Raw genomic sequence first — 25,952 nt, 5'->3', positions numbered from 1 at the left:
AGGGCAGGTTATGTTCCCCTTTCCCTTTTCCTTACTCCTATCCTGTGACCTCTGGATCCTGTGCTTCGTGAATCCAACGATGCTGGCAGGGGACTAACAGGGCAAACGCCAGCTTCCATGTAGAGCTGAACTGGCTCAACGAAGAGCACCGGAGTCAGCACAAGGGGATGGAGGAAGGGGACAACTTCCCTGCCAGCCCTTCAGCCACCACAAATTTTTGGGCTGACTCTGGGGTGCCAGGTAATTTCTCTTATAAGTCTGGTCTTCTTTCTCTGGTCTTAATGCCAGCCTGTCTGGAGTTCCTCGGGACCAAGGAAAATACAGGTTGTTTTCCTCTGTTAAAAACATCAGTCCTCGAACAGCAAAATAGAGCACTTCTACTGGGAGACGGGAACTTGACACCTGGCAGTGCGTGTCCTTTGGTCTGGATTTAGCTTGTGAAAAGCTGCCTGTGTTGGGCCAGCATATTAACCTTTGAAAAGTCAACAGTTGTAAACACGATAGGATGTTCAATGGTTTTTGCAAGGTTTCTAACAGTTAAGGATCCCTGAAGAACCTGCACTCCCTGAATATATTCCTAGTTTCTCACACATGGATTTTTCTGAGAAATTTTGGTCTAAATAACAATTTTAGGAGCGAGATTAGATGGGGGGATACAGCCAAGCAGTGAGGAAAAATGGGTAAAGCTGCTTAAATTAAATAGCTGACATCTGTCTTCTGAACAGAAATTTTAGGCTGTCTGAAAAGCAGAGGAGATGATACCAGTTTCAGGTATACTTTAACTTTCACTGAACGTGGAAGCAAGTTTCAGGATCAGCATTTTGTGGAATCTTCTGCCAGAAAAGGCTTTTATTTTTTGCTCAAATTCAGGATGAAAAGAAGGGCTGGAACGGCCCTGCCCATTTTTCTATCACCCTGTGTACAAGTTGTTGCTGGCTGTACCACCATCCCTCAGGGCACAGGAATGTGGTTTTGGCAGGGAGACTGGGTACGACTTCCAGAGGAGCTCACCCTCCCCTACAGACACCCCCATGCTGCCTGGCAGCAGCTATCAGTGGGAGAAGGGTTGGTCACTCTTCCTTTGGTTTATCCAGCTCTTGGTATCCCAACTGGAAGTACCTTGGCTGCCAGGAGCAGCAGAGACTTACTTGCTTTTTCAACGTAAGTGATGAGGCTGGGGTTGTTGGATCTGCTTCATGATGGAGGGTCTCAGCTGGTTTGTCCATTCCATAGGGCAGCTCCCCGGGCAGGTTGCTGGAGGGCTCTGGGGACAGATGAATGAAGAGGTGTGATACGGCATCTGGAGGGAATGCAGGTGTCCCAGTGCTCTGGCACCCCATAAACACAGCCAGCCTGATTTCTGTTCCTCCGAACAGCGCTGCTCACACGTATCCTTCTAAAATGGCACAGGGCAATAATGCTGCAGACCTTTAACCTGTCTTCCAGTAAGAGCAAGCAATGATAATATATTATACAATAGCAGTTTATGATGCTTCAGCAGGTGAACCTGTTTACCTTGAGCTTACCACCTTTAAGTGGGAAGGAGATAGTGCTATATCCATAAACACGCCTTTCTCTGCAGCGTCATCGGATCAAATATTGTACTTTCTTTTTTTAAAAAAGGTACAGCTATTTTGTTTTATCTCAGAAGCACCTTGCTCAAATGAGCTCAAATTCAGGCCACTGGGATTTCTACAGAAATTTTTGAGAAAGCTGGAATAAATTTACAGATTGTAGAACAATGTAAAATGGAACTGTTGAGTCCAAGTTTGGTGTACAGTGTCACTGACCGAGTATTCCCACCTTCGTAAAATAGTGGATGTATCCACCGGACTCCAGACCACTTCTTGTCTGTGCTGGGTCCAGCTGGAAAATGCCAAATACACCCTTTCAATGGGAGCTAAATGTTGTAGCTGCAGGCAAAGTGGTTCACAGGGGCTCATGGAGCTTGAACACAGCAGGATTCAATGCATTATGGATCAGCCCTCTGGAATTCCACATGCACGTAAGTGATGCCCATAGGAAACCGTAATTTAAAACCTCCTTCTTCCCCACCTCTTGGAGCTGACTTGCGTTAAATATTAACAAGCTTGTTTCATCAATTCCGTGGTTCACTTGGCTTCTTTTAACAACAGATGTTATTACAACAACTCCTCAGCCTGCCTCCCTGCTCCTGTCAGCACGGCCCATGGTGAAACCCAAGAATCTGCTGCTGTAACTCTGCCTGCAGAGCCCGGCTGCTGCCCTGGCCGTGTGGTCTCCCCACCTCTCTCCCTGGGACCACCGATGCTGCCCGCCTTTGGCGCCTGTGAGCAGCTTGTGCTGTGAGCCACCCGTTGCAGAGAAGGCATTGGTTAAAGGAGACGGAGAGGAGCGAGGGAGCCCAGGGGAAGGCGAGTTGCTGTGGTGAAGCAGTGAGCATGGCCAGCAACTCCAGCGCGCTGCCCCGGGTGACTTTCCAGACGCCAGAGAAACCTGGTGAGGAATCATCACACAGGAAACTGGGCAAGTTAACCATAAAGTACAACCGCAAAGACCTACAGCGCTGGCTAGACCTGGAGGAATGGATCAACACCCAGCTGCAGGAGCTGTACCAGTGCCGGGTGAGTAGCTGGGGCAAAATCAGCCCCTCACTCATCAGATGAAGGGGACTAGAGGCCCTGAGTGCTGGGCCAGAAGTTTGCTTGCTCTGCCTTACTGGAAATAGAATCATAGAATGGTTAGAGTTGGAAGGAACATTAAAGATCACTGAGTTCCAACCCCCCTGCCATGGGCAGGGACACCTCCCACCAGACCAGGTTGCTCAAAGCCCCATCCAGCCTGGACTTGAACACCTCCAGGAATGGGGCATCCACATCTTCCCTGGGCAACCTGTTCCAATGTCTCACCACCATCACAGTAAAGAATTTCTTCCTAATATCTAATCTAAATCTCCCTTCTTTTAGTTTAAAACCATTACCCTCGTCCTATCACTCCACTCCCTCATAGAGTCCCTCCCCATCTCTCCTGTAGGCCCCCTTCAGGTACTGGAAGGCTGCTATAATAGCTTCTCATCCTCACTCTTCATTAGGTATCTAATTGCCACCTGCTACAGCATTCTCTCTGCCTGGTGTGTCTGCAGAGAAGCTTGCATAGATATAATCCAACTAGCTTTAAACTGCCTGCTCTTGCACCTGCTGGGGTCAGCTATTGCTCAGCACGAGTAGCAGAGCTTGGAGAGATGTACAAAAGATGTTGCTGACCTCCATGTGGTGGGTGGCTTTGCTGCAAGCAGTATCTAAGGGAGCTGGGTGAGAACTACCGGTGCATCTGTGTTCCTGTTGGTCACAACAGTCTGGCTGTAGATGCTGCTTGAGTGAGACACTCCAGATAATGCTGTATCCGTAGCTGCAGAGTCTGGACATGCTACTGGCAGCAGGGAAAGGAAGGAAGGAAGGAAGGAAGAAAGGAAGAAAGAAAGAAAGAAAGAAAATAAATACATGCTGAAATTATGTGTGTAGAGGTCTTATGCCTTCAACTTCACAAATCCCCAGATCTCTCTTCCTTGCCTGAGATTCCCCTTGTACCAGGAACTCTTCCTGCCTGTCTGAGAGCTGACCTGCTAGGAAAGGTCCCGGAGTGCCTAGGTCCAGCACCTGAGTGGTACCCATCTTTAACTGAGCTGTTGCAGGGTAGGTGATGGTTTTTTTGCAGGGTGATGTGACATTTCAGCAAGTCACGTTCGAGCAGTGGCTGGGCACGCTGAAATTTTAAGCTGGTAGTATTGCTTCTATTCATGTTTCGGGCCTAGGTGGATGGCACTTAGACTGGGAGCTTTCAGAAGGGACAGTGCTTTTTCCATGTTTGGGATAATTCCTTTGCAGTGTGGGACAGGAAAAGGGCAAAGGGTTTGCCTGCATTGTACATTGTGGTCTTAAACCCATTTAAATTGCTTGACTGAGGGTTCTGTTTTCATCTGTAGGGCAATGGCTGATGCAGTAAGAGAACATAGCTTTCTTGACTCACAGCCCAGTACATCCTCAACAGAAGACATAGATGGGCTTAACAAATTGTGTAAAACAGCTTATTCCTGTCCTGGATGGGGATGGACTAAATGAACTGTAAAGCCCCCTCTGCCCTGTTTTCTGTCTTTGCCCCCCAGCACAGCGTTAAGCACATTTTTTGAGATACAAGGGACAAAGAGCTGATGATTGCTTAGAGTTTTCCACTCTGAGCATCAGCAGTCTCAAACTGCAATCAGCAGTGGAAGTGGACGTGTTAGAACAGCTCAGGACAGGAGACTTCTGCGTTGTTTGCCGTGATGGTACAGAGGAGCTCTTGTGTGCCCTGTGAGAGCTCCAGGCTGATTTTCTGGGCCCAAGAGCCATGGAACGATGTCAGCTCCACGGCTGAAGAGCCAAACTTCAGAAACTGTCTCTGAGGCTGTCTTTATTATGATTGTTGCTGCTGTTATTATTATTGTCATCATTATTATCATCATTTTCTGTATGACTGTTTCCTATTTGGTATTTGTGGGAATATACAGTTCTTATGTCATGTTGGGAGAGGAATATAATTAATTTCTGTTTTAATTTATGCCATATGCAAAGAACATGCAGCAGAAAACAAATAAGGAAAAAAAGGTCTATCCTTCTGTTGCAAATGCATGGCTCCTCTGAAAATGAGTGTATTATTGCTCCTGTTCTGTTAATTAACATTTTTAAACTTCTCAATTTTATAGATTGATTAGTAAAAATGACAAAGGATAAAAGCTTATAATCTCTTCAAGACTAATTCTGAATTTCCAGTTGTTTTCTTTAGGTTATAAAATGATAGGAATAAATTCTCAGCTGTATCTTAGGCCTTTCGGTAATGCATTGTGAAACATTATACGGTGTACAGAGGAGCAGATGTTATCGCTAGACCTACTCTCAGGCAAAATTCAGCCTGTCTGCAAAGTGCTAGAGCGGTGGTCCTGGTGGGTGAAGGCTGTGCAAAAGAACAGCGGCAGTGACAGTGTCACCTGCTAACCACATCTGCACTGGCCCTTAGGGGACTGTCTCCTGTTCAGAGAGCCCTTAGCCCGACTGTTGAGATTTGCCAGAGATAAGCAAGGAGAACGGCTGCTGTTTCGAGTAACAGATCATCTTGCCCTTTGGGGAATTACTGCAGTTTTAAAGAGAAGGTTTGGGTAACGTGACCCAGGATGAGGCTCCCCGTGTCCTATTCGTACTTGCCCCAGCCTACAGATGTACACTCATAAAGGTGTCAGAAAAACAAGTCAGGTTACGTTATCACTTCTGGTTTTCTGAGAATTAGGAGCTGTTTACTGTCATCAGAGTAGCTGCCCAAAGGGGATTTTTTTTTTCCCCTACTATAAAATCCCAGCAGGCATAAGTGAGAAATTCAACCATGTCCTTACAGGAACAGATTGCCAGTGGCTTGCCTTTGCTAGCACCTCTCCAGCACAACAGGTTTCCCAGCTTCCTGGCGTATTTGGTCCAACCTAAGAGATTTGCTAGCACGATGCTGTGCCAGGTCAGAGATTGTTAATAACTGTAAACAACTGGGGGTTACATGGGATCTTTCCAAATAAATACATGTGCCACAGTAAATTACTTGTAATCACCCAGGTGTCCAGCAGGTCCTCCTGCTCTCCTTTGTGCATTGTGGCAAGATGATTTAGTGAGCCCTGCTAGATCCATCCACTTTCATTACATCGTCTCTTTGTCAGCTTCTTCCTTTGCTCCACCTGCCCTCGGCAGTGCAACATTCCTCAGAGTCTTCCAGAAACCCCTGTGACAGAATCAGAATAAACAGCGCTGCGCATTCAAACGCCAGCAAGGTTGGTTCAAACAACGCCTCCCGGTACAGACAATCTGAATGAGGCTTTTTGCAACAAAACTAAGACTCAGGAGACAATTTTAACTTTCGAGATGATTCCCTGCACCCAGAAGCCAGAACACCATCCATACTAGGACCACAAAGCCATAGGGAGTTCCTACCCTGTCTCACCCTCCCGGTCTATTTAGCTCTGTCTTTTAGCCAAAGTCAGGCTGGACCAACACCTGTTGTTTGAACAGTCACATGAAAACTATCACTTTTAAGAAGAAATGCTGTGTGGGTCGCAGTACAATATATTTAAATCTGTTTTATTACTTATTGTCAAGTCAGCTGTGTAACAGAGCAGAACAAAGGCTTTCTACTTCCTCTCTGGCTTGGTATCAGAGACTGCTCAGAACAAGTTTCAGTTTTTTCCTGTAAGTATTGCCTTTATTGTTTAATGTTTTACATACACATCCATAAAAGCTACCCAGCAATCAGGTACTGCACTGTTTACTCAGTATCCTTATTTTGCTCGTTACTATGCTAAAATATCACTAGTGTTGTGTTGTCAAAGATTCATTTTGCAAATACATTGGAAGCCATAGCCTGCTTTCCTTACAGTCCTGTAGAGACATGTGGAGCTAAAACGTGCCTGTGATCAAGTTTACAAATGTTTCCAACTAACACCCTTACACGCATTACAAGATTACCACTCCAGTCACCAAAGCTTGGGGTCTCTCTTACATTAAAGGAGACAGTTATAGCCCTGTGTTAGAGAAAGCTGGTAAAACATTGTTAGACCTGTCAAAAGCTTGTTTTTCTCTCCATTACTGTGAAAAGCCTTAGTATAAATACCAACTACACGAATGTATTTACCCTAAAAGCCTAAAATCTCCTTATACTGTTGTGTGTCTGTAAGATTAAGCCTGCTGGATTTCTGTTTGGTGAACGCTTGTGCACACTCTTCATAGATGAGGGTTGTCCCAGGCTGGCTTACATTGCATTGCAGTTGGATATTCTTGGAAGGGTCTTCCCATGATGGACGATGATCCCTGAGCAGTGGTATCAAGTGTTGAGGTGGAACAAGGTGAAGAATATGTACATCAGGATGCATGGCTGTAGCAGACACCACAGAGGTGCTGGAATCCATGCTTTCTTTACAAGGATCTCATTTTGAGACAACTTATGTCTTGTCCTCAACTTTGCAGCATAGCTTTATTGTAAATAGTTTCTTCTCAGCTGCTCAGTTCTTTAAAGATGGCCTCTAGAGTTCTTAGAAGTTTGAAGGTTTAACAACTGTATTTTTTTTTTTCTTTTTAGCTAAAAGAGGAAACAGAGGCAGCAGCTCCTGAACCACAAATTGATCTTGAAGATCTCCTGGAAGTCCCTAATGAAGAACAGAAATTAAAACTACAGGTCAGATAGAGGGACTTTGTGACTTTTAAGTAAGGGACTTCTTTCATAAAGAGTAGTGGTGGTGTGTGGGGTACAGAATATGTCTATACAGTGTTGCATGATGCTTCCTTGTGCCTTTAGTCTGTCAAATGTAGTAAGATTATTTACCTTTTCTGTAGGAAGGGGAGAATGGGTCAACTCATAAAATACTAAAATGACTCCTCCTTGGTTTTTAGGAAATCCTCCATGAGTGCTCCAGCCCAACAGAGGTGAGTGAAGCACCATCAATATACGTATGTTATACTGTGCTCCAAGAGTGTGCCTGCTGCTGCTTGGCTGAATAGCCAAGATATTACTGTGCCAAACATGACAATGCAGATTTAATTCCCAATGGGAGGTGTTTGCCACTTTATTCTGCTGTGTTAGGAAAATACATACAAATCTACATGGGTGAGCTGAAGGCAGAGCAGTGAAGCAAATAAGGAATTACGCTTTACAACCAAAGATAGTTCACTCTGTTTTGGACATCTTGAGATGACCAGGCTGAGCTGCCATTTGGTTCTCAGTGTAGAAAAGCCATAGGCAGCAATACAGCTCACATAACCATCCTGCCCACTGTTAACTAAATGCACTCTTAGCTTAAACTACTTTAGTGTTATAAGTGACAAGAATGTAGGATGGCCCTCAGATTGGATTGGGCAGGTAATTGTTGACCAGCAGCCACGTAAGTTAGTTTTACATGTGAACTTTACAAGTACTGGCTTTGAGTCAGAGGTTAAAGAAATCCCATAAGCTGTCACAATATCCAAAGGAGCAGAGCCCAATACCTGGTGCACGCAACACACAGCAACTGCTTTCACTGCACTGCAAACCTGTGCAAAACGGGGTCCCCCACCCCTGCTTCAGTCACACGCGCTGCACGTGAACATTGTGCTGGGACATCATTCATCAGTCTCCACATCTTGTTGAGCCCAGGTAGGCACACAGTGATGAACATACAGAAAATGAGGTGGATGCACTACTATCATCGAAATGAAACTTGGCTGTAGCAAACATTACAGATAGTCTCCTAGCAGGGGTTCAACAGGCAAGGCTTGGAATAAGGAAATAGTTTTCAGAATGTCTGAATTTCAGAACTTAGGGAAGAACTCCACATTCCCAGAGAGATAACTGAAAAGAGTTTGCTCTACTGATTCATAAGCCATGAAAGTATCTTGCAGACAGCATGGTACTTGCTAACTACAAGCAGATACTGCTGCCCCATTGGCAAAAATATGTATTTTCACCGTGGTGATCTTGAGTCCAGTCCCTTTGAAAGATCACAGCAGCCTATTTGCAGAAAGCAGAGAGAGGAAACAAACTGGCTTCTTCTGAAGGGACTGACTGAAAAGGTATGGATGATCCAAGGCATTTGCTTCTAGAGCATGCTGTGGCAGGCAACCTCCGATCACCCAGGTAAGGAAGCTGGGCTCCCACACAGCACAAATGGTAACCAGCTGCAATGCTTCCAGTGACCCTGCCTAATTACAAGGACGTGCAGTTGCCTCTGGGTGAAGAAAGGCTGCACACTCCTTTATGGTGATGTTACTTGTCATGCAGAGGGTAAAGTTTGCACTAGTCACACTTCTGCTTGGAATAACCAGATGGTCGAGTTTAGTTCATAGTCCTTGGCTGTGTCAGCAAAGTAGCCGAGGTTTATCTCCATTAACTGCTCATCTATCTGCTCTGCCTCTCCTCAACCCCTGCTCCAGGTTATCATTAGTCCTACATGTGTTTTGCTCCACTCCTTCTCTGGCAGCCACTTCCTTGTAGAATTGGCACAGCTCCGAAATGGTTTGCAATCCACACCATGGAGCTTGACAGGTTCAACAAGAGGGACAGCTTGCTTTGCCCTAGATTGGGAGGGCAGCAGAAGTGGGCAGGAGGTTATGGTGGCAACAGGAAGCAGTGGGACCTAACCAAGGACAACAGCTTCCTGAGGTCATCTCAAGGTGGAAAAAGCAGGTATCTGGGATGAAGAGGGGCAGGCTGGCTTCTGGGGAGAAAGTAAACATGGTGGCGCCAGAGGGAGACAGGGGAGGGAAGCAGACAGGCTTTTAGACCCTTTTCATCCATCAAAAGGTCTCCTTTCCTAAGGTAAATGATAGGTTTGCTCAATACATGTCAAAATTCTGGTTTCTGCTCAACATGAAGGTGAATGTGGGAATAATGAAAATGGCATAGTACTCTTTGGGCTGGTGAGCACTGGAATTAACATGACATCCTTCTTCAACCAATTCTCATTGTAGGACTTCATTACGGAATTGCTTAGTCGATTGAAAGGTCTCCGGAGAGTCACCAATCCTCAAAAGAAATGACCTTGCCCACATGAAACACCCAGCTTTGGTCACAAGGGAACGTGTATCTTCCCAAGAAAACAAGGATCAGCAACATCACTTCAGAATATGTTTAGGACTTACTGTTATTGAGAAACATCACCAAGTTTGTGAACTTTGTACCAGTGGTTTGAAGTCTCCACTCCTTCCAGATCTACGCACAGAGCAGGGAGACAGATTGTACGTTTTCCCGATTCTTAAAGGGCATGTTAACCTGGGGAACAGCATGTCCTTCCTTTAGTTTCTTCTAGGAATTTCCATGCTGACTGAGGAGCGCTGAATACAATTCTCAGGAGCTCATCAAGACTTCTTTCTTTCCGTCCACTGCAAGGAAAACAAGGCATTGATTATCACTCATTCATCAACATGGAAAATCAGGTACTGTTAAGCCGCACTCTGTTTCAGTCTGGCTGGGACCCAGCTGCGATCTCCTGCCTGTTACTTGTTGTACCTGACTCCAAGGCACTGCACATACTTTTTAAGTCTTATTAAGCCTCTGTTATTCATGAAGGTTGGACAGAAAATATGCAGTAGGATGGAAGGAAAATGTTTGAGTGTACCTGGTCTAGTAAGGGGAAGTTACTGGAACAGCTGCTAAGGCTAATGATAGACAGATTGTTTTCCCTTTTTGTGGAATTTAGGACTTAATGAATTAGAAGCGTCTTCTAAAGGAGCAAGGTCTGGGAATCATTTTTCTCCTAAAGATGGTGGAAAAATGCTTATTTTATATATTAAAAGAGAGAAAACCAGCTGTGCACTGCTTGCTTTTGCTCTCTTTTTAGGCACTAAAAGAAAAACTGAAGTGAAAAAATACTTGCTCCAATTTCCCTGCAGGGAGCACCTCAGAGCGAGTCTTTCGCAGACACGTAGATCTCACAAATGAGAAGTGAAATAGGACTGTGTTGCTGCACAAACTCTTCTGGCTACAGCTAACATTGTTGTGGCTGGAAAAATACAGAGGAAACTACATCCAGCCTCTCAGCAAGTCAGTAACTTGACACATGCAGCTAGGAAATAAGACAGCAAATGGAGGCTGATTGCTTAGGCAGAGCAGACTCGCACATTACGTCCTCCCCCTACACTCTCACGCCTGCTGCTCAAACACAGGAGGTGAGTTGCTGAGTCACATCCAGAGGGGCTCCTGTGCACCAGAACGTTCAAGGTCAGCTTTTGAGTACACGTTTTGTCAGCAAGGGACAGAAGGGGCCAACTCTGGAACAAAAGGGGCGTGCAGGTTAGCTAGCAAAGACAAACAAGAACTCTTGGGCTGGACCAGGAATATCTTAAATAGATTAATCTTTTCATCTTTATCAGTAACAGGGTGACAGCTATTACCTTTTGCTTCCCTCCTATTTTCCAGCAGAAGTGTCAGTGATCAAGCTGTGGGCTGTGGACAAAATCCAACTGCAATGTAACAGCTTGCTTCCCTTCACATGCTGTTCTTGTATGCAACAGCCTCCTGGAAGTTAGCAAGCCATGCACCTCATACCTCATCCTAAGTGTGCTCCAAAAGGCTCTAAGCCTCACCCACTAGCCTGGAGAAACGGCCTTTCTTTATCAGATCCATATATATCTAAGGTAGCCTGAGGGACATGCCATTTTTGGCTTAGTAAGGGGCTAATAGGACATGCCTGCCCTCCTGAAATCTCAACTTTGTAAGTAAAATAACAACAACAGAAAAATAAATCCAGAGCTGCACTGGTTGTATATCTGGCATTGCTCATGGGTTGAAACCTGCTAAGACTCATCTATCACACCCCTTGAGAAAGGAGAGCAGCACACTGACAAAGAGTCTGAGCACTGTTAAAAACACAGACTAGATTCAAACAGAAGTTCAGGTGGAAGATCTAGGTGGACAGATCATGAACTGAGTGTCCTAAGCTAGAGCTGTAATTAGCTGCAGAACAGTAGCGCATAGGAGTCCAGATTAATCACGCACCCTACCAGGAGGCTTCTGCTCAGCTGCAGCAGCAGAAAGACCTGAGATGCCTTTCCTCTGGCCCAAAACAGATTTTCTCCACCCTGGGAATCGTTCTGTATTCTTTCAACATGGGGTGATGCAAAGATAATGTCTGCTTTGAGGCAGACATTGTCAGAACCCATGAGAAAGCAGGTTCTTGAAACTCTGCCAGAGAGAAGCTGTCTTTGTGTTTATTCCACGAGCAGCAGAAAGAGAGTAAGCTGCAGCCCCTATGACGTGCAGTTGGTTCTGATACATAAGGACATCAATACTTCATGGGAGCACTTCAAATCATCACAGTGTGATCATTTGGAACAAAGCAAGATGTGGCCCAGTGCTAGATGATTTCTCAGCTCACAGTGCAAAAAGGCAACCAGAGCAACTTCTTTTTGTTTAGTTCTCAAAAGTAGCAAATCATACTTGTTTATATTTACTTTTTGGCTGTCCTCAGCCTAAATCATAAGAACAGATTCTTTTTTTTTTTTTTTTTTTTAAAACACCTTCCAATAACTTTGCTGTTTCTCAGCACCGTGACTAGCATAGGGCTGTAGTATTTTGTATACAGATACTATGTAAGAATGTTTCTTTAAAGGAATTTTGCTCTCTTGATTATACCTAGATAACTCAGGATGTATGAAAGCTCATATCCTTTTCTAATTGAAGGCTTATGAAGATGTATAAAATAACCTTTAATGCGGTTTTCTCTTAGTTATGATCAACACTTACATTGCCTTTAAAAATATTCTGGCTGCTATATTTGGACATGACAGTGTTACAGAACCTCAGACAACGTGGAGGCTCGTGAACCACAGCAAATGCAGTTTAACTAAGTTGAGACCTCTCTTTGTAAACTAACTTGACTTAAATCTTGTTATCATTATTTTGAATTCTTGTTGGGGTGGAGCCCACATTTGATAGTTCACATACAAAACCTTTTGAGAGGGAAAGAAAATCTGCTCGCGCCCTCATGGCATGCTACAAAGACAGAAGCAAAGCAGCTGATTCTTTTTCTTGAAGATACCAAACTCTCTTCAGACCTTGAAAGGCTATGACTGAAGTTGATCCGGCCTGTCAGGAACTGATTGTTTACCAGTACCTTTACTTGTTTACCAGCACCTTTGTAAAGACAAGGAAAAGGAGTAAGCAACACAGCTGAAAGCGCACTGCCCACTTAAAGGTCATGCAGCATTCCTCTTTCACAATGACAGATTCAACTAGGTTTGCTTCCTGCAGAGACGCCTGATCTAGATACCCCTTCTCTCCTTCTACACGGAGGTCTCTGAAGCAACAGCTACAGTGGGAATGGCTTTTTCAGGGGAAAGTGATTGGGCTGCCACTAAAACGGCCAATTATATGCAGAAAGCTCAGGAGCCACAAAAATGTCCATTAGTGGTGCAGGGAAAGCATCAGCATGTTGTGTATGACTGAAGAGACTCTTCCATGTATGACTAAGTTCTATTTCAGGTATTGGGTTGGGTGCATTTCTGGATTCCTCGGGATGACCCCACAGAAACCAATCTGGGAAACTAAATAAACTGCTTCCCGCTGTAACCTGCTCCTTTACCACTGATGTGAACAGAGGAAGGCTTAAAAGACACAGTCTGCCTAACTCCACAAGGAGCTCGAAGTTTGGTTGTGGCTGATGAAGCATTCAACTCGTTGCAAGTAACACACCAGCTCATACCAAGATGTTTAAAATAAAAAAAAGAAATGCAGCTATAAAGCAAGAATTAAAATGTCTACTAACTGCTTGGAAAGGACACACAGGCTGAAGCCCAAAGGACTGGATCAGTCTTAGAAGAGATATTAGAAGAGGTATTTGCATCTCCTCCTGTACATGCAAAACACAAAGTATTTAACCTAAGACAGAATTGGGCTGTTTTGCTATCAGACTAATTATCCAGGTCAAACAGCAATGAAATAGTGTCATTCCTACAATAACACAAAGCCAGAACAGCATTTTGTTTTTAAGACTGCAAGCTCCTCAGGGCAGTAACTCCCTACTTAAATTTTTGTGTAACACAGGGCTTATTGTGAGCTCTCACATCAGAGTAACTCAAGTAGTTTTCCTGCCTACCTGTCCCAAAGAGACAGGCACTGGTAAAGCAAGGACTGCCAGGAGAAAGAAGATCCTCCACAAGAGTCAGGTTTTGCCACCTCGTCCTAACAAAGGGTTTTGATGGCACTGCTGGATACCCTTCCAATTTTTAGTGTGTTAACCTACTGTATTACTATCCTACGTTGTTTGATACAGGTTTCTTTTGAAGGGCCTAATGCAGCTCAGCATGTTAGCACAAACCCATCTTTAGCAGCAGTTTGATTTTTCTGTTGTGCTCTGACCAGGGGTGGCAGAGATGCAGGCAAACACTGTTTCGTCAACTCACCTACAGAGGAGGTGACCTTGAGGACAGGGGCAGGGCAGAGAGCTGGGAGCGGCAGTCTCAAACCAGACAGGCAAGATTCATTCGAAACTCCCTGTCAAAGGCAAAGCCTTGATTTTTTTTTTGCCATTGGAATTTTTCAACCTTAGAGAGCTGTCTTAGAAGTCACATTATAGTCCTGGGAAGAGCTCATCCTTATGGGATATTAGAGCCAATTTAGGGCAAGTTTAGCTGGGTATTTGAAGCAATTCTGGGTACTTTGGTCACTGGCAAGTGCCACTTGCACCTGGACTATCTCCAAGGAGGGACAGGAGAATATTAAACCAAACCTCTCTCATAGCCAGATAAAGAGCATCACACAGGTAACATCTTTATCCTACCAGGGGATCAAATAATAAACAAAGCCAAAACCCACTTTCAGATTAATACACAACTCTTCCAGATTAATGTACTGCTCTTACAGACCACACGGAACCTCAGCACAGCCACTGCAGACCACAACGCTGTGCATCAGTAGCTAATTACCTTTACAAAGCAGCCTTTATTTCACGTACATGAGCAACACTGCCCATCAAGGCAGAGCAGTCCCTGCACCTTTTTCAGCCACACCACAGAAACGTTTTTGATGACTTCATGATCCTTCATTTCTTTCCCTAAGCCACTTGACACTAGGACTAAGATACCATTACAAGAAGGCAACACTTTGTAAAGGGCTGTCAGGCATTTCCAGGAGAGACTTTAACCACAGGCCTCCGTAAATAGTTTTTATTATGCTTTGGAAGTTCTCATCACACACGTGATCACGACATAGACAGTTTTCTTAGTGCAAAGTGCTTTGCTGCCTGTTGAGCCTGTGTGCAAGCTGTTAGCAAAAGCAGGAAGTTACTTATAAGCCAGTCAGTACTGCCTTAAACACGCATCTTTACTGCTACCCGCATTGCCTTACCATTTGTATTTATAGACTTGTATCCACCTCCTCATATCAAGTTCTCATTTATCCCCAAGCATGCAGAACAAACCCTGCGCTTCCCCGGTTGTATTTGTGAGGACAAAGTCACACACCCTCCAAGCCTCTCTCAGATTACAGCACATCCTTTAACTGTCCAAAACATCACCCGTTTTGGCTGCAAATCCACTTGGACTCTTCCCACCGGGCCGACTCTTCTCTTTTCCCGTTCTCCGTCTCCTTTTCTGCCCATGAAGAGAGTGATCAACTCTACTTGCAAGGAAGATGATAGCGGGAGGTGTGGTGGTCCTTCAGGTCAAACTCATCATGGCCTTCCCTGAGAAGCAAACACAAAATGCAGTCAGAAGTAAATACCCAGGCAGGGAACTCACCCTCAGCCACTGCACAAGATGCCTCCCCGCAGCCCTGAACTAGAAACTTATCCCAAGGGTTAGCTGTGAGGACCCAACTGGAAGCCAGGTGGACTGACTACTTAAGATACTTGCTTGTAACAGAAACCTCTGAGGTGCTTTGTGGAAAGGTCTGCTCATCCTTGTCTGCTGGAATGGGAAATGACAATAGGTCACTCTGTCTCTTTCCCTCTTTGAGAGATGCGTGTAACTGCTGGCTCATTTTCATGGCTGTGATTCCCAGGCACATTAGCAACTTCTATGGCAACAGTCAAAATGACAGTCACACAACTCTGAAAAGTAACTGTTGGGGCTAAAATGCAGTGTATTGGCAGGTGTCTTAACCATGCTCAGAAGCAGGCGGTATTAAGTAAGATACATGCTTGCATTTGCAGCACGAATATACTCACTCACCTGCCAGGCTGCTGATTCTGCTTTTACTGATGTTTGCCATCTGACACTTTTGTTTGTTTGTTTTGTTTTTAATCATCTAACATTTCCAGTCATATGTTTTCTTACCATTTTCATATGTTCTCCCCGACTCCATTTCCATCCCTCTACAAAAACACTTGCAGGAAATGAGAGAATATACACAAAAGCATCTCTTACTATCCCAATCAGATTGTTAGTATACTGCTTTCTGAATGTCATCAATCGCTAATCTGAGAACCCAGCCAACTACCCAATACTTTTGAGGCATGAAAAAAAGAAGCCACACAAGCTGTGAAGAATAGCTTTGTATCCAAGGGAATTAACCCTCCAAATCTGAGCCATGCAATTTGTTTGGTTGAAAGCCAAACTACAGATGTGTAAGAACCAAGATGATATCTGCTGCAAGACCTGACTGAGGAAAAAATGTTCGCCCATACACATTTCAACAAAGATTTTTTAATACGGTTTAAGACTCAACATAAGAAAAGCCTCAGGGATTTCTAATATCTGAGCTCCCCTCTTATGGGAATCCAGCCCAGATCATCTGTCAATGTCATTAACAAGCCATAGGAGTCACTGAACAATGGTCTCGCTTATCCTGTCCCACACAATGCAGCACATCAGCTGCTCCAGAGAACTCTCGAGACAATGTACCCAAACATACACCGGAGCAGTACAGACAGAATATTTCTGCCTAGGACCAGCTTAGTCCCTGAAGCCTGGGATAAGGACTGATCGCACAAAGTATTTCCATAACGACTAGAATCCAGCTCAGATCTGGGTTCCTCAAATCTTCCTTCCTACCACCTGCTTTTCTGCCCAACAGAAAGAACAAACAAAAGCAGCCAGGCTTACCTGTGACCTGCCTCTCAGACCAAGAGGCACTGTGAGACTTACCGAAAACAGCGCTGGCAGTAGAGGTCCCCGTCGCAGCCATGGCAGCGCAAAGTGGCATCTTCGTTGCAGATACAGCACCAGGGTAACTCATCCTCATCACTGTCATCTGCCCTGACAGAAGCCAGGATGGTTGGAGTCTGGCTCTAATTCACAAAGGAAACAGACACAGAATTCAAACCCCAGCAGAGACAATACAGGACTTTCATTGCAATGCACGATGGCCACAATGACACATCACATTGTCCACAGTTCACTCTGTTGATCCTAAGTCTGTGAGATGAACTTGCCCAGAGGCCAAGGATAGGCTCCATAGGTATCTAGATTGTTAAATAAAAACCTGATGTACTCCGTGTCATTTGCTGATGAATCTATGTTCCTTGGAACGTAAACAGATATTCACCTTCATTTAGTGTCTACAGCAATATACACCAACGTTGGCCATACTGTATTAAAGGCATGAAGCCCAGAGCTGCTGGTAGGCACCACAGCAATACCAAGCGATAGACAATCCTGGCTGCAAAAGGAAGCAATCCAGCTGTTTTGCTGAAAGCAGTTATGTGGGAAGGGAAAGCAGTGGGGAGGTGGGGGTGGGTCGTTTTCTCTCTGTTATAGAAAGAAAATTGATTTGCCAAAAGGCCCCTACTGTTGATTTGTACCTGAGGTTGGGCCAAAAAAGATCTTCTGAAATCATAATCTAAAAATCTACCCATAAGCCCATCTATTGTCTCCTTTTGCTTTACAAAGAACTCTTGTGGAACTGAACAGCCATACACACATTGGGACACAGTGCCTGGACACCGACAGAGGCAGCTTCCTAACACAACAGCAATAAGATGGCACTATCTTTTACATCAGTAATCCCAGAAGCGCAAGGTGGCATACCTATGAGATGGATGTTTTCAATAATGCTTACAATTAAATAATTTCTTCCACTGGGGCCAGGCCTGTCAGGTGTGAGTCACGGGTCCATTTAATTTTTGTAATATACATTACAGAAGGTGTATGTATTTCCATAATAGGCTGGAATCCATTCTGAGCATAGGATATCTTGTTACTAATTCCTTCCTCTGACATTATATGAGAACACAGACAGTCGATTACTATCAAGAGGTTCTATTCTGCACATGCTGAAAGCACTGGCAAACCTCCCACTTACCCTGGTTCAGGGTGCACAGTACTAGGCAGTGGCCTTTTTGGTCTAATTATACCGGTGAGTTAAAAATCCCTTCTCCAATATCCATCTTGTGAGGTCTACGCTAACTTTTCTGGGTTTAGAGGACACCATCCCATTCAGCAGAAAGCCAGCTTGAAAGGAATTGTATTCCAGGGAGCAATCCCTTTTAAAAGTAACGGATGACCCACAGCTGTGCTCAGGGCTGGTCAGCCTTGCAGAAGCCACTCAGTTTGTCTGCTCTGGAGAAGGTGGTTGATTGGGTTTTTCTGCATCAATCCTAGGATACAGCAAACTTTTGCTGCACAACTGTACTCTCCTTTGATCCTGGAACATGTCATTTCAAGAGATCCTGATCAGCTCACTGACCTTTTGCTTTGCTTTCTTATGCAGATTCTGTTGCGAGGGTCCTGGTTGGGTGGTCTGATCTGGAGGAATGTTGAATCCGCTTGCTTCATCCAGGGCTGCTTCCTCTGTGAGCTGATGACAAAAGAAAGCAAGAAGCCTCTTTTTTCAAACACAGTCGGGAGCCTCATTTTAGGCTCTAAACCTCCTGCCCTTCTCCTTGCTCTCATGCGGTAGCAGGAGATGACAAGTCTGGATACATCTGGTGTTATCCAGACAGGTGTGAGCTTGCTCTGTCTGCACTCCCAACACTGCGTGCATATTGTGAACAGCCAGTGCAACAGCAGGGACCTTCAGCAAACACACTCTGCTTTGCTGCACAGCTATCAGCAGACCCTCAACATCATGATAATCACGTACATGTGGTCTGCAATCAGGCAGAAACTTAAGCACAGAAAACTCATGTCTGCCTGCAAGACAACACATAGACATTTTAGAGAAAAATCGAGGCACAAGCTGCACTAAACGCACACGTCTCATCTATGGGTCAGGGAAAAGATGAAACAAGAAGGAAGTACCCACAGACTGGGGTTGGAGAGAAGACACACACCACAAGAGACCCTAAGCCTGAATGAGAAAGACAATGCGACAGACTAGAAGTCATGCTTGTCAATAGCCTGTAGCTGAATGGCCCGTGGGAGCAAGTATTGGAAAAGCACTAGGAGGGGGAAAAATGAAACTCTGCTCAGGAACAGAAACACATTCTTTGCATGCTCACCAGGTAACATACACACTGGGAATAATTGAGAGGAAGATAAACAAGGCCACAGCTGCCATTTCTGACCTGTTGTAGCACTCTGCGAATGGCTTCCTCCTCAGCAACTTCCTCATCGCTGTCAGGAAGTTTATAGGTTTCCAGTGTAACTGCAGGAGTAAGAGACAGGAGACTGTAACCCACACCTGCCTCCAACCTTGTGCCCACTTATGTGCCAGAGACAATCCCCTGTGGTGTGAGCTGGTTTTGGCATTCTGGCTCTGGCACAGACAGATCCTTTTCAGATGGGCACTCCTCAAAAAGGGTGTTACTGTTTGTTTCTAATACTGGAACAGGGAAGGAAAAAAATCCCACCAAAACCAGAGCTCTGATTTTAAAAGCTTTGTTAACCTCACCAGAGTATGCTAGAATTATCTCAAAGAAAGGTGAAAGACAAAGCAATCTGACCTTACAGATCCGGCCTTTACCCTCAACTAAGATCTTTCGTACTGATTTCATGATGAACCAACTTAACAGACAGAAACAAATCTCAGTCTGCTTCTTGCAGAACAGAGGAATTAAATGGATAAACGCCTCTTGGAAAAGAAATTACTCTGTCACAGGAACGTGGTTCCTCCCCTGGCACTGTATTCTCGTCTGCTACCCACCTTTCTCGGGGTCCTCGCCTCTGAGTGCTGCCAGTCTCTTGGCAACTTGTAGGATCTTTTCCTGCCTAGTGTTCTCTTCCCGCAGCTCAGCAGCAGCTTCTGCCAGAAGTTTATTCTTCTCTTCCTCTAGCTGTTTTGGGTCCAGATTTGCAGGGCAAACACAATCTTCACTTTCCCGATTGAGATCGTTCAATCTTTCGCTACTAACAGCTGCAAACAGACACACAGAACACGCTGGTGACTCGGCAGCAGTGTTCCTTGGGCACAAACGGCATGACTAAAGCAATGGTATAAGAGCAGCTGGCTGCTCTCCATTAATCCGGGTAATAACGGGAGAAGGCATGCCACAGTAGGATCTGCACTGTACATGAAAAGAAGAAAGTGAGCTAATCCATGTTTTACAGTGAGATTAAACACCTCAGAGAGAGAGAAAGCACGGCAGCTAGGAAGGTAAATGGTATCCCAGATTCTGACGTTTTGTTGCGGAGTACAGGTGTGTTAGGAGTAGCAACAGCTCCTCCCCAGGGAAGGGTCACCTTAGAGAAACAGAGAGGAGCAACAACCCTGAGAAGAAGGAACCATCTCCAAACAAAGACGAGACCCAGTATGGAGCCGGGTGGCTGCTCTTGGTCAATTTGGGAGTCCTATCAGGGAGATAAGGACAAACTGGACACCCACCTCACCTGTAAGCTAATCAGGGAGGCACATATTCCCTTCTCGCTATAGCACATACATTATTAAAAGTTTTTAAAAGCCAAAATAGATACCCTGAGGCTGGACTTTTGGTCTGTAATGCTCATCAATGGCAACTTCCTCAGACAGTTGAGTTAACAGGTCATCTGTCTGCTGGACCAGACTTCTGGTATCAGGAGGCTGGTGTACCTAAGAAACAAGGAGGAGACGGGAAAAGGCATTATGAGAGGAAACTGGCATACTCAGCCAAAGGCAAAGTTTGGTAACAAGATCACCCTCAGTGGGAGTGGCACAAAAAGATACATCCACTGATCTTGTGAGTCTCAGCTTACAGTTATCTGGTACAAGACATTCAGGGCTTCATTCTTAGAGGTGCTGAATGTGCACAACTCTAAAAGTAGTCACCCAAACAAGGCAAAGTGATGATAAATATATAGGAATACATGCTGCTGGCTCCCAAACCCAGCTCTGCCTCTACCTCCCATGTAAATAAAGTACCATTCTCAATAGTGCCAGCCAGCAGCCCCGCTGAGGCCTCTGGTAACAGCTGAGTGAGCAGCACTGCTGGCAAAGGAGCACGAGGAAACAACTTGTCAGGGACAAGATCTCATTCATATAGGCTTTGAAGGCATATATCCAACTCATTCCTCTGGAATTTCAGACTAACCACTCTGTGCTTCCATTTCTAGAAAAACTAACAGGATTTTGCCCAGCTGGGATGCGGCAACAACTTCAAGATACAATGAGAAAGCAGGGCTGATAAGCGCCAAACACAGAGAGCATAGCTCTGAAAAGATATCAGACCACTTAGGTATACAAATGGGTTGAGAGGAAAAAACATAGCATTTGTTGTTAAAAATAAACACATGAGCTGCATTTAACATAAAGGAACTGCATTCAAATTGAAGCAGTGAACCGGTAAAGGCTGGCCACTTGCTTCTGGAGCAATGACAGAAACAGGAAACAGAGATTTCTGAAGGGAGACACCTGGACACAAAAAAGCTGAAGAAGGAAGAAAGACTAACATGCTGGGACACCAGTTACTGTGTCAGCTCATAATACGTTGCTGGCCAAGGAGCTGAGGGAGCTTACAGGTCTGGGAGCCTGGGAAGGAGGATCTCTCCCCTGCAGGACAGCCAACCGGTCCTCCATCTCTTGTGTGGATGGAACAGGTCCCTGGCAGTCCTCCTTCAGGGCAGCCAGCCTAGCTTCGATCTCAGCCTGAGTAGGGATGGACTCTGCAATTCAGAATAACCCAAGGGTGGAGATTACTCTATCATTGAAAATAAAAGGCTTCAATTTTTATTTTTTTTTCCTTAAAATTGCATTTCTTTCTGGAATCAGACTGAACATTTGAGCAAAAACCTACCTCAGACCCTGAGGTGAACAAGGGGTCGTACTGCAGAGACTCAGAGACTAACCTAACGCTAACTGCTATCCTTTTCTTCCAAGTCCTTGCTTCCTTCCCAGTCTATTTCCTAGCCATAAGGCAAGTATTAGGGTAATGTCATTTGGCAGTCAGCTGACTCAGGATACTAGGGACTGGCAGAGAAATAAGTGCGATTTAGGCAGTACATTCCATTGCTCCCATATCTCTTAATATAATCCTACACATCACACTGAAACCCTCCCCTGCCACATAATGGGATGAGAGGAAATGGTCTCAAGCTGCACCAGGGGAGGTTTAGATTGGATATTAGGAAAAATTTCTTCACTGAAAGGGTTATCAAGCATTGGAACAGGCTGCCCATGGAAGTGGTTGAGTCACCATCCTTGGAGGTATTTAAAAGACATGTTGATGTGGCACTTAGGGACATGGTTTAGTGGTGGACTGGTAGTGAGTGCTAAGTTTACAGTTGGACTTGATGATCTTAAGGGTCTTTTCCAACCTAAACGATTCTGTGATAAGCAAGTAACCACTCTGCAGTGTGTTCTTGCCCTTTTAGAGATTACATATCAATTTTAAAATAGTTTATTCTCCTACAAGCATCACAAAGCTGTCCCAGAACCTGACAGCTGTGGACTAGAATGAGAGACCATTTTCTCCTCTGCGAGGCGAGGCTGGTGAGAACATAATCCCACAGAGACTGCCACTGCTGTTGCCCAGGACAATGGGCCACGGGAAACCTCCTGCAAAATTGTTTGGCCAAAGACCCTTATTTTATTCTGCTCCTATTGCGCTTGCCACAGGCTCTTACTCCAAACAATGGAAAGTGAAAAAGTGATTTTACAGGTAAGATACTGACCCAAAACTGAGAAGCAGTTTCAAGGGAAACTACAAGAACATTAATTTAAACTGGATTTTTAATTGGAACATTAATCTAAAATCATTGTGGAATCTGGCCATTGTGGCAGCAGAACATGCATGCTTTGTCCATTTCTAACCCTCCAAATCCCTAAAAAGGCAAGCTGTGAAAGCCTTGCACTTCTCTCCCACTCCAGGTTCCATGTTTCCCAAGTAGCAGTGTTCCCACCCAAGCCATTTCCAGTATCCTCCAAAACTTACTCGGTTTCCTTTCCTCCCTGAGCCTCTCCAGTCTCTCTGCAATAGCTCTATCCTCTTTTGAGAGTCCTTGGTATTTGGAGCCTGCTTGACCTGGGGGTTTTGTAGCTGCCTTCTGTTGTTCTTTCAGCTGTTTTTGCTGAGCCTCAAAAGCTGCTACACGCCTGTGAGAAGGATGGAAAAAGACAACTGAGAACAGAGGTTTAAACCCCAAGATATGAAAACATCCTCTGTGAACCCAAAAAGCTATTTGAAGAATGTCAGTGTAGGACAGAAGAGAAACCGCTCCTTCCTGTACTAGGCTCTCCCATATCAGCACAATGAGGTACTCCAAAGGGAAAACTGTAGCTCACAGGTGCAGCACACCTGGCACCATTTCCAAGTAGGCAAGGAATATTTCACCACCAGTTTCCTGTTTCCAAGCCAACCTTGATCAGTCACAGATAAATGTAGGCAGGTGGCTGTTGAGGAGTCTATTCAAAAGGGCACACACTTCACCACCTCCCCCAAACAAGCAAAAAACCTAAAAAACAAAACAAAAGCCTCATCCTTAATCTAATTCTGAACAAGCACATACCTACATCGTAACTCCCACTTTCGCTGGTCTCTACAGGGGAAGAGGAGTGAGGGCCTGAAAGGCTACCCTGTGGCAGAAACAACCGTCTTATTGGCAAGTGCAACTCACTTTTTGTAGTTTTCTGGTGGTGACCATTTTGCTGAACTGCTTTGAGATCCCTCTCTGAAAGACAAAAACAACAATTTCTCTGAACTCAAGATACCAGCAATGCTTCAATCAAGTAGTCTCTCAACTCAAAAGGAATCACTATACATTTCTTAACCTCCTGGTACAGCCCCTTTCATAACCTCATTAATATGGAGAGCGATCAGCTTATGGAAGGTATTAAGATAATACAGCTGTCTGGGACAGCAAGGGACTTCATTTCTAGTCCTTTGGTCCAGTTGTTTTGCATCTGGACAAAATGTGATTTAATACGGTCACCAGTGATCCAAAGGAGGGTGGCTGAAATACCCTTGCCTCCCACAGCCTGCACCTCCCAGTTCAGAGAGCGGATAGAGAGTAGTTAGGTAAGACTCCCAGTGTAATTAGTTTCCATGCAGCAGATCACTCCGAAAGGAGCTGCGGCATGCAAACAACACAGAATTATATAATGCACCAGCTAAACAAAATGTTTTTAAAAAATATTATATAACCACCAGTATCATAACGACATCTTCTAGGACACTTGGACACAGTACACCACAAACACATCTTGTGTAACTGTCTTCTACTTTGCTACATTCAGAAATTTCAGTTCTGAAAGCTAACTGCATGAAGAACAACAATATATGCAGCTTACAGAGCCGCAGCCTACGTGTATTATCTACCTGCTATCCAGTCAGGGAGGACTTTTCTCTGCTGTAACTCTGTAGTACTGATATTAAACAGATGATAAAAAAAACACCAACTGGAACATGGAGAAAGGCTGCCCTGTTTTCTTAATGGCTTTGGAGTTGTAAAGGGGAATCAGAAAATTTCAAAACTGAAAGACTGAATACTGTATTTTCACCATCAATAGCTCCGCTGCTTTCATAAGCCAGTGCTTCTGCAATGAAGACCTCTACTAATGACAGGCTCTTCTCCTTTAGACACCTGCAGAGCCAGAAAATCCCCTGCTCACTGGTGAAAATTCCTTGCTATAGGAGAGAAGTGATGAAGAGTGGTAAGAGAAATGCAAGAAAAAGAAAAGGACACAGAAGAATTGATGGAGAGAGGAATTCTGGTGTGCTCTTGTGTTACTTGTTCACATGTAGAACCCATACTGCTACATTTTTTTGTTTTCAACCAGCAATCTACAGGTTATGTTTGCAAATATTTTTGTTTCTTTTAAAACCAAACTGACTTTATGCTACAAAATTTTAAGTCTTCAAGTTACAAACAGCAGAGACCCCTCAACAACGAGGATTTGTGTCACTGTTTGCCCACAGAAGTAATAACACTTTCAACATCTTATTGTCAGGCCATTCAACCAGCACACATCTGAAGAGACTGCTAGTGCTTTCAAACAGATGTAGATTTCTGGGCAAAAACACAGTGGGGCTTAACCTGGTCTCCACAGACATTCAGTGTCCAGCCATGAAGATTTAAACCTGGTTCTTTCAGACTACTCTGTCACTATAAAGAACAGCCTCACAAATCCTGATTCCTGTCTTTGAACTGCATAGCTGATGTCACAACAGCTCAGTAATGGCCGACTTGAAACTCCAGGGTACAGGCAGTGTGCGCACCCAAGTGCAAGGCACAGCTCTCATGCAGAAATCTACAACACAACATTGGGATGCAAAATGAAGAAACAAAGCAGGACACTGTCTTTGGGTGGAGAAACACTCCTGTCTTACCCAGTCAGTTTTCCGTGACACTGCTTGCACACCTTCTGCTGAGTGTTTCCACAGCGGGGAACAACAGCGCTGAAGCTAAGGCAGCCTGAGCAGAACGACCGTCCACAGTTCTTGCACCCACACTGCGGAGATACAAGAGGGGGCAGGACAGGGCTCCATCACCTCGTCACCATACACAACCCCTTGCTCTGGCTGGCCACATGCACGAACCAGGCCCATGCCAAGGTGAACTAAAAATAACACTGATTTTTTTTAAGAGAACCATACCATTAGCTGCTGCTGAAGATATGGAGACTCTGGAGAGCCTTTGAGCACCAACATATTACCTCCTACTAGGAGCAGGGACACCATTTCGTCCCATAATATAATAGAACGTGTATGTGGGGAACTCTCCGAGACAACGACCAAATATTGGATTAGAGGGATGATATCTATTGACGATTTTCTTGGTTTTTTGGTTGTTTTTTTTTTCAGCGACCGCACATAAGCACCACCTATGTCAGTAAGCAAGCAAGGACAACGCCGCTACGATGCTGGTCGGGAAGCGCTCCTGGGCGCCCCGGTTCCCCGCTCAGGCCCTCGCACTGCGGGGGAGGCGCCCGCGGGACCGGCCGGGCTCCGACCTCGCAGCCGCTCCCGACCCCCCCTCGGCCAGACTTGCCTCCTTCTTGAAGACGGAGAACTTGGACGCACACCCATAGCACCGGCTAGCCATGGCGCTACCGGAGGCACGACGGCCGCCGGGGCTATCAGTAACGGGAAGGCCGCGATGCCACCGCCCTCACGCCCCTCACACACCGGGCCGCTGCCTCACGGCCCC

The 25,952-nt window shown here is 45.0% G+C and overlaps 2 protein-coding genes across 3 annotated transcripts; one reads left to right on the top strand and one right to left on the bottom strand.

The window, feature by feature from the left end:
- Positions 1–2,420: 2,420 nt before the first annotated feature.
- Positions 2,421–9,557, top strand: PPP1R14D (protein phosphatase 1 regulatory inhibitor subunit 14D). Its single transcript, XM_074148923.1, has 4 exons — positions 2,421–2,603; positions 7,126–7,221; positions 7,437–7,469; positions 9,489–9,557. Exons 1-4 carry the CDS (start codon positions 2,421–2,423, stop codon positions 9,555–9,557), a joined length of 381 nt encoding a protein of 126 aa, XP_074005024.1.
- Positions 6,240–25,952, bottom strand: ZFYVE19 (zinc finger FYVE-type containing 19). Of its 2 annotated transcripts, XR_012463283.1 has the most exons (13): positions 25,794–25,894; positions 25,133–25,254; positions 23,421–23,474; positions 22,739–22,899; positions 21,325–21,470; positions 20,307–20,421; positions 19,540–19,749; positions 18,962–19,041; positions 18,142–18,252; positions 16,602–16,744; positions 15,032–15,199; positions 9,660–9,899; positions 6,240–7,192 (listed from the first exon to the last, which is right to left on the bottom strand). XR_012463283.1 is itself a non-coding variant. In XM_074148920.1 (11 exons), exons 1-11 carry the CDS (start codon positions 25,845–25,847, stop codon positions 15,133–15,135), a joined length of 1,263 nt encoding a protein of 420 aa, XP_074005021.1. In that variant the 5' UTR covers positions 25,848–25,952; the 3' UTR covers positions 14,042–15,132. The 2 variants fall into 2 exon arrangements, 1 of the variants encoding a protein (XP_074005021.1); XM_074148920.1 differs by lacking the exons at positions 6,240–7,192; positions 9,660–9,899 and having other exon boundaries at positions 14,042–15,199; positions 25,794–25,952.

The sequence above is a fragment of the Numenius arquata genome, chromosome 6 (assembly GCF_964106895.1).
Source record: "Numenius arquata chromosome 6, bNumArq3.hap1.1, whole genome shotgun sequence".
Classification (NCBI taxonomy): Eukaryota; Metazoa; Chordata; class Aves; order Charadriiformes; family Scolopacidae; genus Numenius; species Numenius arquata.
This window is presented reverse-complemented; position numbering and strand designations above follow the sequence as displayed.